This window comes from Ovis aries, chromosome 2 (genome assembly GCF_016772045.2).
Source record: "Ovis aries strain OAR_USU_Benz2616 breed Rambouillet chromosome 2, ARS-UI_Ramb_v3.0, whole genome shotgun sequence".
Lineage (NCBI taxonomy): Eukaryota > Metazoa > Chordata > Mammalia > Artiodactyla > Bovidae > Ovis > Ovis aries.
This window is the reverse complement of record NC_056055.1, coordinates 126,469,575-126,480,460: the sequence shown is the minus strand read 5'-3', so window position 1 is coordinate 126,480,460 and position 10,886 is coordinate 126,469,575. Positions and strand designations below refer to the sequence as shown.

Below are 10,886 nucleotides of genomic sequence, written 5' to 3'. Positions count from 1 at the left end.
TTGAGACAGGACCTGTGCCCCTGGTGGGAACTGTGAAAGAAGAAAAGTTCTCTCACCCTGGGAGCCCCCTTCACTGGCTGGGAGATCAGCTGGGATAGATAGGGAGCTTTGAAGGCTCAGGGGAGAGTGCAGCCACCCACCTGTGGAAGGCAGAACCATATAGCACAGATGGTCCTTGCTGCCTTGCTGCACTCCCCAGCACAAAAGACACGTGTGCTCATGTGTAGAGGCCAGGGGCTGAAACTCAGGCTTCAACCAGCAAACCCAAGGAGGGGACTAGGGCTGGCTGCACGGAGACAGCCCAAGGGGACTGGAGTGTTGACCAATGTGCAACTGCAGGGTGTGCTCCAGACAGAGTCCAGGTCCCCACTGTTAACTCAAAATAGCTTAAAAAGACTGAAATGTAAGACATGACATCATAAACACCCTAGAAAAGAACACAGGCAAAACATTCTCTGACATAGAGCATGCCAATCTTTTCTTGGGTCAGTCTCCCAAGACAGTAGAAATAAAAGCAAAAATAAATAAATGACCACCTAATCAATGTACAAGCTTTTGTATAGCAAGTTAGTTAGTTTTTTTTTTTTTTTTCTCCAGAAAGCTGTATTCATTAGTTTTCAAAGAAGATTCAACCACACAGTAGATGGAAACACCTCTAAGATTTTCCAAGCACTCAATATTAAACAATGCCCAAACTATTAAAAGTGAAAAATAGTTAAAAAATAGGAAATAAAAAATAACGAATCGATACAGAGGAGAAAACCATTCAAAAATTATAGCAGTTTGTTATCAAAACAACAACTCTTAAATTCCAGCAATTATCATGACTTTAAAACTGGAGTTTAGGAAACAATCACCTCTTTACCATCAAACACAGCCAGAAAAGTTCTCCAGTTCTTCTCAGGTGACCAGCCGGTCAGTACAAGAGGATACAATGTACATGATTGTTTCCAACTCTTTCAGTTCTAAGTGAAGTATATTATAACAAGAATTGCTACATATGAAAGAACTCTCCATCAGCAGAGGCCTGCAGAATGTGGGCCTTGGAACCAATTCAGCTTTTACAACTGGTAAAGGACAGTTTTGATTCGACTTCCCAAAGCTTTGTTTGCAAGGCTTTCAAAACATCTTCCATCTCCTTTAGAGATTTTTCTATTTCAACTCTACTTTCAAGATTAAAAAGCTCTTTGTCTTCTGACACAATTTGCTTTTCAGATGACCCTAAAACATAACTTTCAATGGCTTCAACACTAAGGCAGAACATGTCCCTCTTGTAGTCTAGATCCTTGGGTGTGCACCTGTACAGGTAGCCGAGGCTGAGCGAACAACCTGTGCAGTACAAAGTCTGCAGGATGCAACAATTATCATGTTTACGTTTGGATAGCATCTGTTCCTCATTCACAGAAACATTACAGGTAACACAGCGCAGCAAGATGCAGTTGGTGTCTTCCTGGTTCGCCACCCAGCTCAGCGAGTCTCCCAGCACAGAAACACCAGCGGCCTGTGCCCCTCCGCAGGCTCCGCAGCCTCCTCGCGCCGCGTCCTTTCAGAGCAGGCCACCGAGGCGTCTCCGCTCACGGAGCTCCACATGTTCGCCCACTCCTGCAGCAGCTGGTGGCGGCTCGAGTCTTCCGAGAGCCGCCTGCCTAACAGAGAGGAGTCTTCCCTCTCGCCCCTGTGGCCAAACGTACAGCTTGTAGAGGAACATCCTTCCGGGGACCAAGAGCCCTCCATTTGCTACAGCAAGTTAGTTAGTTAAGCCACTCAGTCATGTCCAACTCTTTGTGACCTTGTGGACTGTAGCCCACCAGGCTCCTCCATCCATGGGATTCTCCAGGCAAGAATACTGGAGTTGGTTGCCATATAGCAAAGGATACCATAAATAAAACTAAAAGACAGGTTATGGACTGGGAGAAAATATTTGATGTGACAAACAAGGGCTTATTTTTTTTTTAAATGCATGCAACTCAATAACAAAAGAACCAAGCAACCCAATCAAAAAAGGGGCAGCAGACCACTCTTTGTGCTGCTGCTGCTGAAGGCTTGGAATAGGGAGGGGCCGGCATTATAATCAATGATGTTTTTCAATAAAAATATGTAAAACTTTTGCCAGAACAGTTGCACATTCCTCTTAACCACTCTTCAAAATTATTAGTGTATTTTAAATGACTACAATTAGTTTATTTTAAATTACTACACAATAAACATGTTATTGCTTTCTGAGTCAATATTTTTTTTGCAAAACTAAGTTTTAGGAGTTTCCATTTTTAAGAAGATATTTCCAAAACTAAAGTTATTTATATTACAAGATTTCTGTCATTTCTGTGCCCTCTGTGAAGAGGCAACTATTTTCTTTCTTAAGACTACTTTCTATTCTGTGTTCACAGAATAGAACATCCTCTTTGATGACTAAGAGGAACCCAGAGCTATGAGGACAGCATCTTTATCAGCTATAGGTACATATTCTTCTTTTCATCTTGATGATGCTGATAGATCACATCATTGCCCCAGTTCCTTCTTGTTCATCATTACTTGCTTTTGGCTTGTTACAGAAAACATTTCCAGACATTTTAATATTAAAGACTCTTTGTTTCCCTCCATGCCCATTTCTTCTATGATAATGAATATAGAATCTAATACTTTTCTGTTGTTCTTCATTGACCAGAGAAAAGTAAACAATTAGATTGTGCTCAGAGCCTGTCTCATGCCTCATTAGGTGCCCAGGGGTAAGCAGAAAGGGGTAAGCAGATGGTGGCAGCATTACATGGTTCTGCAGAAACATCTGATTTATGTTCATGAGCAAGTGGTGGTCTTCAAGACATGAGCACCAAAGTCATGAGTGGTGCCATATTCATCATAAAAATGAAAGATATTTTCTTATTTGTCATGAAATAACCCATGCATGTAATTCATTTGAGGGGGGAAGACAAATAGTTGGTTAGAACAAATTGATTTTTAAAAATCATATTATACAGTTGTCTTTCCAAAATCAGTGATTTGGTTGCCTTGGCAAAAATTAAACAAAAATGTTAACATCTGTATCTCAGAAGAGTGAAAGTTCAAATTTCCCAAGCTTAAAGTATGATCATTTTATCCTATTTTAATAGAAAAGCTTCTACACTTGGAAGACTGCATGGTTCCCTTTTCCTTAGAGCAAAATTCTTATGTTTAGAACTGTGTATCTTTAAATGATTTCACTGATGATAAGTGAGCACCATCAAACATCCTCTGATAGCAGAAGGGCTGGATGGATGAAGGTAGCCTTTGTAGATCTGAGATTAAGTAAAGGATACTTTTTGGATTTATTAGACAATAATAATAGCCTTGCATTTTGCAATATTTTACCATTTACAGATGGCTTTTTCTTAATAAGCATAGCAGGTAGTCTTCAGTCTTTTTAGGGCAAGAAGACCACATCAGAAGTTAATTTATGTGGCTAGTAAGTGGGAGAAAATCCAGTTAAAATTTCAGTTTCCTATGCTAGGGTCCAATCTTGATTTCAGTTATTTATAATTGCTTTTCCAAAAGTCTGTGAGAAGTGTCCCTTGACGACAGCATCTTTGGAGTATCAAACCTAGAATTTGACTTCAAAGGCCCTAGGTTCTAATTTAGATTCTTTTGTGATAATTCAGGAAACATGCCACCTTCAATGGGTTTCATACCCAACAATCAGCAAAAAGATTTCTCAGGGGACTACAAAATGCAAAGTATCATATTAGATGCTACAGCACCAACAAGTAGGAAAAGTTGTGTCTCTCTAAGGAACTTGCAGTCAGCTTTTGGAGACAAGGCTTATTGTAAAGGTTCTATTCACACTGGCATTAGAGTATCATAAGGCAGCTGGTTCACTGCATCTTTAAAGCTGAAATCTCTTATAGTCCTTTCCTCATTTTTTTTTCTTTTTTTTTGGTGAGAACTCAAAGTTTGGAAAATTAAAGTGACTTGTAATGAGGGTTCTAAGGTAGATTGATAACAGAGGTGTGCTTAGGCTGGGGTGCTTTGGTGCTTAGTTGAATGTTTTTCTATTTTACCCTCCTGAGCTGCTCTAGAAGTCGGGCAGTAGACTGTTAATGCAGTATACTCCAAGAAGGAAAAGTCACCCATTCTAAGCAAAGCCTATGCAGGATTGGTTATCTGAGCTGTTCATTGACAGGTGTGCACTATTTAGATAAGTGGAGTGGGAAAGGCTTTCCAGGGGACCAATAGGATGGATTAGCAGATCAGGGATTAGACACTATGAATGAAGTAGATGCTTTCTTCTGTTGAAAATAATTGGGAAGGAAAGCTGGGAAATCTAAATAAAGAGTGAAATCATGGTAACATATTAGAGAGATTTATTTCATCGTGGAGAGCAGAATTGATTATAGTATATGAGAAACTAAAATAAAAGAGGCCAAGCTGGAGATTATTGTTTGGTATGAATGATGATGAGGGCTTCTCTGTGGCTCAGACAGTAAAGAATCTCACTGCAATGCAGGAAACCTGGGTTTGATCCTTGGTTGGGAAAATCCCTTGGAGAAGGGAATGCTACTCATTCCAGTATTCTAGCCTGGAGAATTCCATGGGCAGAGGAGCCTGGTGGGCTACAGTCCATGGGGTCACCGAGTCAGACATGACTGAGTGACTAGCACCATGAATGATGACAGCCCAGTGGACAGGGTCATTGTGGAGATGAAAAGAAAGGTAGGGGTATGAGAACTCTTGAAGGAAGGATTGAAAAGAATTGATGACAACTTGGACTGGGGCATGAGAGAGAAAATACAGGCCAAGGAGTTTAGAAGTTTGGATTTTAATGGTGAAAACAAATGAGAAATGAAATACACGAGCATAAAGGGAGAAATTGGAAGACGCCAATTTTGAGGGGAAAGTGATAATTTTATTGGTCTTTAGGTTGAGAGTGTGACAACTAAGTAGAAAACTTTAGACGATAGACATCTTTATTCAGTAAAGAGATCAGAGACTTGGAAATTATCTACTTTAAAAAGTGGTAATTGAGATATAGCAGTGAAATTAAACACTTAGGACTGGAGTGTAGGAGAAGAGCTCTGGGAAACACCTAACTCTGTCTGGGGGAGGGAGCAGGGGAGAGAAGTCAGTACAGGTAGTCTAGACCCAAAGGATCTGGGTTGGCCTGGAAGCAGGAAAATCAAAGTGTGAGACAGGAATTCAGTTTCAAAGAGAAGGAGGTGGCTAAGTTTAACAAGAGAGTAAAAATGTATTATAAAGTTTTCTGTTAAAAGAATATGAAGGAGAAATATAATAATCCTTATAGATTGAGCCCAAGAAGTCTATCCAAGTTGGTAGGAATATGTAAGTAGGAGACATTTCTAGAGCTTGGTCAGGTGGCTCACCATGTTTCCTAAAATATAAACAAATCCAAGAAAATAAACAAAACTTAAATAGATGTATAAAAAACGTTTTCACTGTTGAAAATATCAATATCTCTTTGTTTCATTTTCATTTTTTTATGTGGTTAAATTTTCACTAAAGGTTTTTAAAAGCAGAATTCCTAAAAAGAAGGCAAAGAATTAGTGTTCTTTAATTTCTCTGGGGAATATTACCCCAAAGAAAGAACAAATACATTTTGGCAGGTAGACAAAAGGAATTTATTTTCAGAGAAGAATGATTTAGTAATTCTAATTTAGAATATTTGAAGCACAATATCTTCATTTCCTAAACCAGTTTGGAAAAAACAAAGATATTTTAAAATTAACAGAGCATTTTAAAAAAATTGGTGAGAGTAGACAGAGGTGTGAATTATAGCATTAGATGTGTAGAGAATTTAATAAGATGTTTAATAGGTTTACTGTGAACTCTTGACATTCCAAGTTAACATAATTTTCATTTTCTTTTTTACAGCTGCTATTAGAACACCCTTGGAATTACTTTTTAAAGCTTCACTTGCCTTTGAGCCTCCTACTGCTTTGTACATGTCTTCATGCTTACTGTCAAATGATAGAAAAATATTTTATACATGAATTATTTAAAAAATCATAAGTTAAAAAATGAAGTTTATTTCCTACATTTGTAAATAACTTCCTAAATGTTGTGGAATGCTTAAGACTAAAAAAACAATCTGTTAAGATTTTTAAAGATTATACTAAAAATTTTCTAAGCCCAGATACATTAAAAAAAATAGTTTGTTCCATTTTTATGATTTATATTAGAATTATTTTGCATTGCTCATTCTTATTTTGGATGATAGAGTTGAATACATGTTATTAAGGACCTGAAATTTCTGGAATATAGTGTGCACAGTAGATAAACAGGTCTACTACAGATTTGAACTCTGGACTCCTATGTCATATGGGAAGGTTTTGCTTTCATAAAACCATACTTTCCCCCTCTAGGATTTCTTAATTGTCTATCTCAGAGTCCACTGCATCTGTATATTATTCTAAATGTGTGTGTGTTAGTCACTCAGTCATGTCTGAGTCTTTGTGACCCCATGGACTGTAGCCTGCCAGGCTCCTCTGTCCATGGCATTCTCCAGGCAAGAGTACTAGAGTGGATTGCCATTCCCTTCAGGAGATCCTCCTTAATCAGGGATAGAACCCAGGTCTCCTGCATTGCAGGTAGACTCTTTACCATCTTTGCCACCAGGGAAGCCTTTCTTCTAAATGGAAAAGGTCAAAAATTGGGATATTTAGAAAAATTTTGGACAGCAATACTTAATTTGACTTGTATATAATGCCTGTATAACAAACATATAGCAAGATTGAAATACAATAATACCTCCTCAAACACGAGATCCCGATATAAAAACTTGAGATCAGAGGAAGTAACTTTGCAGTTCATTTTGGTAACTTAAAGATTTTTAGATTTCATTGTATGCATAGCGTGACCAGTAATTCTGGAGATACTTAGAAAAAAGACAACTGGGAGTTGGGATATTACACAGGGAAGTAAAGCTAATGGCAGAAAAGGAGCAGAACATTTTATAACAGCTAGGAAAAATAATGCAAGATTTTTCAGAAAGAAAAATGAAAGAAAAACTGGGCTTTGGAAAATTCCCCATAGCTTCCAGGAGGAAGAGAGACTACTTGGTTGAGGCCTCAATGTGCTAAGCACCTGGGGAGACCTCGGAGAGATGAGTGAGGCTGGCAGTGGGGAGATGGGAGTCCATTCTGAGTCATAACTACTACATTCAAAATGGATAACCAACAAGGACCTACTGTATAGCACATGGAACTCCACTCAATGTTATCTGGCAGCCTGAATGGGAGGGAGGTTTTGGGGGAGAATGAATGGCTGAGTCCCTGTCACTGTTCACCTGAAAGTCCCACAACATTGTTAGCTGGCTATACCCCAGTACAAAATAAAAAGTTTAGAATTTGGAAAAAAAGCTAAAAAGACCATGGTCATTTAGATATAGTCACAGACAAAGAAAAAAGATATTTTGAAGTATTTGTGTTAGCTGCAACAAAGCTTAATTATAACAATTTATAAGCATGTTATTAATACTGGAGAAGAGAGATGGGGAGAGAAGGAGATTCTGAAAACTTGAAGCATGCAAGTGTATAATAACTGTTATTGCTAATCGTGATGTATAAAATCCTTGGTTTTATTTAGGATGCTGTTTTCATAATTTTGTTTTACAAATGTGAAGGTATATTTTTAGCCTCCTCACGGATTTAGCTGTGACATTGTTTTCTCAACTCTGTTTTTCTCTTATGCCTTTAATTTATTGACTGTAAATTATACCACAGGAGTTTTTCTCAACCTGAGCCCTGTGGTTTGGGAGAAACTATTACGTTTCAAGAAAAATCAGGACAAATTTGTATAAAGGGATTTTAAAAGAGTAAAGCTGGACATTCCTAAAGCAATTTTGGCTGATTTCCAGTACCATAAAGTAATGCAATTTAAAATCAACATGTCTAACCTACCAGTGAACTTTCAAAATGAAAATTTCCACCTATTTGGCGATGAGACAATCTCTCTCCTCCCAAAATTCAAGCATTCTTATCTTAGAAGCTGAGATTTTCTGCTAAGAGCCTGAAGTAACCTCCTTTATTTAAGTCCTGGCATAGAAATGTGAAGATAGATACACCTTTATGTAACCCTGGGTCCCAGGATTCACCAGCGCTTGAATCTAACTGATCTCATAGCCAAGTTAATGACCACATTCCACAGCTCTGAGTCACATCTCCATATCTCTTCAAACAGCACTGAGGGATCCCCCGGGGGATATGGTCCTCAGATACAAGTATCCTGACGTTTTCTGCTTTGGTTTCCTCACCCAGAAGCTCTGTCACAGCTGCTGCTTCTAAGGGTACTTCTTTCCATGTGGCCAGCACCATCTGTCGGAGAAGGCAACGGCACCCCACTCCAGTACTCTTGCCTGGAAAATCCCATGGGTGGAGGAGCCTGGTAGGCTGCAGTCCATGGGGTCACTAAGAGTCAGACACAGCTGAGCGACTTCACTTTCTCTTTTCACCTTCATGCATTGGAGACCCAAATGGCAACCCACTCCAGTATTCTTGCCTGGAGGATCCCAGGGACGGGGGAGCCTGGTGGGCTGGCGTCTATGGGGTCGCACAGAGTCGGACACGACTGAAGTGACTTAGCAGCAGCAGCAGCACCATCTGTACTCTCTTCCCCTACATGTGCTCAGGTTTCACTTAAACACCACATACACAGGGATGGCTTCCCTGTTCCTTCCCTATGACTGCGTGGAAGCTCTGTATTCTCTGCCCTCCCCTCAACCCCACCATAGCTTTTTGTATTTCTTCCTTGCAGACTTGCATTCTTGTAATCGTTTAAGAGATTGCTGTCTTTCTTCAATTTTAAAACATGCTCTGCCACAGACATTGTTAAAAATTTTGATAGTTCTTAGAGTTGAAAAAAAACATTTTTTTCTCCCCTGAGGGATGGGATTGGGGGGGAGGTGGGAGGGGGATTTTTTAAAGATTCATTTTATGAATGATATGTAAATATATCATATGTATTTTTTAATCATGGAGAAGTTATTGAAACAATGATGTATCTTACAATTAAGGGTATTTTGCAACTTGCTTGGAATCTTTTTTGGAATGTGATTGGGTATGAATTTATTAATTACTCATCCTTTTAGTTTCTACCTTATTTGACAATGAATCCAGGGAATTTCTTTATCAAATTGTATATTATTTATTTATAAAAAGTACTCTATAATGTTAAGGTACAAATGTCACAGTCACACCTGGCTCTTATCTTAGTTATGCTATCTGAAGTCATATGGTATGTATATAAAATTGGTATATGGTATAATATGGTATTATCTATGTTTATAATTGATTTTTTTCATTTATGAGACAGACCAAAAATTTAAAAATGTTAAAAAATGTTGGAGTGGGTATGTCTTAAAGTTGAAATACAGAAGTCATTTAAATAATTAGAGTATACGTGCAGATTGTAAATATATGTTTATGTATATATACACACCTATGTTGTTTTTTCTTTTCTTCCTTTTGTGTTCTCATCTATAAGAAACATTCCTTTCAAGTTATTAGCACAACACCCTCAAGTAGAAAATTAGCTACCTATGGAGAGGGACCATTTATTTATTCAGCAAATAACCATTTTTAGCTACTGACCACCATATGAGAATGCTGGCATATATATACATATATATGTAAATATATGTCTATCTATCTGTGTAGTGTTAGATCACATATAGTGATGATAGGAGTTCCTGTGACAAGGAACAAATAATAATAAATAATAACATACAATAATAATAAGTAGACAAAATGATTACATTATGCAGCAAGTGCTTAAACAGAGACAAATATGTAGCTGAAAGTAGCTGAAAGAGTGTGACTGACTTCCTGGAGGAGAAAAGGAACTTTACAGAATGCGTAGCTTGAAGATATACCTAAATGAATGAGTAATTATTTACTAAATTCATACTCAACACAGTTCCAAAAGCAAATTGCAAAATACATAAAATGCAACAAAATAAGCAATAAAAGATAATTCTGTATGGTTAGAAAATAAAGTTCAAATAATAAAAGGGAACCGGAGGAAGGAAACTCTGAATGCAAAATCATTTACTACACAGTTGCCCATTTACTACACAGTTGCCCATTCTCTGTGTGTATGTGTGTCTGACTCTTTGTGACCCCATGGACTGTAGCCCGCTAGGCTCCTCTGTCCATGGAATTTTCCAGGCAAGAATACTCAGTGTGTTGCCATTTCCTCCTGCAGCGGATCTTCCCAGGTCAGGGATTGAACCCACATGTTTCCTGCATCGGCAGGCAGATTCTTTACCATCTGAGCCACCAGAGAAGCTACCTACATGATTAAGCATTATAAAATTCTAATGTATACCTATGTGTAAACTGGGAATCGTGGAATGGTAAGACGATCTTTTCAATAACAAATCCAGTGGTTGTATGCAGAATGGAGGGCGAGTTGGGGCAGAGTGCAAGACTAGGTGTAGAGAAGCCAAGGAAACCTACCGGGAAGCCCTTGGGATAGGTGTGCATGGCTAGTGGCGAAGGTGCTGTCCAGTTAGGGGATAGATTTTGGTTCCAGTTGATCAGGACTGTTTTCACTTGTGCTTTGTTTTCCCCTCAAAGGTCATACTTTTGTGTTGTTGTTGTTCAATAGGTGTTGCCAGGGGGACCACAGATCTGATATTTTAATATCTTGTACATTATATTTTGGGCTATAACCTCAAGGACTATACTCAAAACAGAGTATGGTATATTGTGTTCATCTGGTGACATGCTTGGGAGAGGTAAAATTTCTCAAGGTTTTGTCAACTCTGAATTTGTACCAGAAGATCTTGAATTTGCTTTTGATCCCCTGAAAAGAGATGAATAATTTGACTTAGCTTCTGAAATTATGAGAGGTGTGCACACCTTCATATTCTAATTGCTAAGAAGTTATGATTTGCTGAC

General features: G+C 38.4%; 1 protein-coding gene across 1 annotated transcript; it reads right to left on the bottom strand.

Moving 5' to 3' along the window:
- Positions 1–575: 575 nt before the first annotated feature.
- On the bottom strand, positions 576–1,741 carry LOC114112857 (protein Mis18-alpha). Its single transcript, XM_027963953.3, is given in 2 exon segments — positions 576–1,482; positions 1,485–1,741. Coding segments are annotated over 2 exon segments (678 nt in total). The 5' UTR covers positions 1,735–1,741; the 3' UTR covers positions 576–1,054.
- Between the last annotated feature and the right edge of the window lie 9,145 nt (positions 1,742–10,886).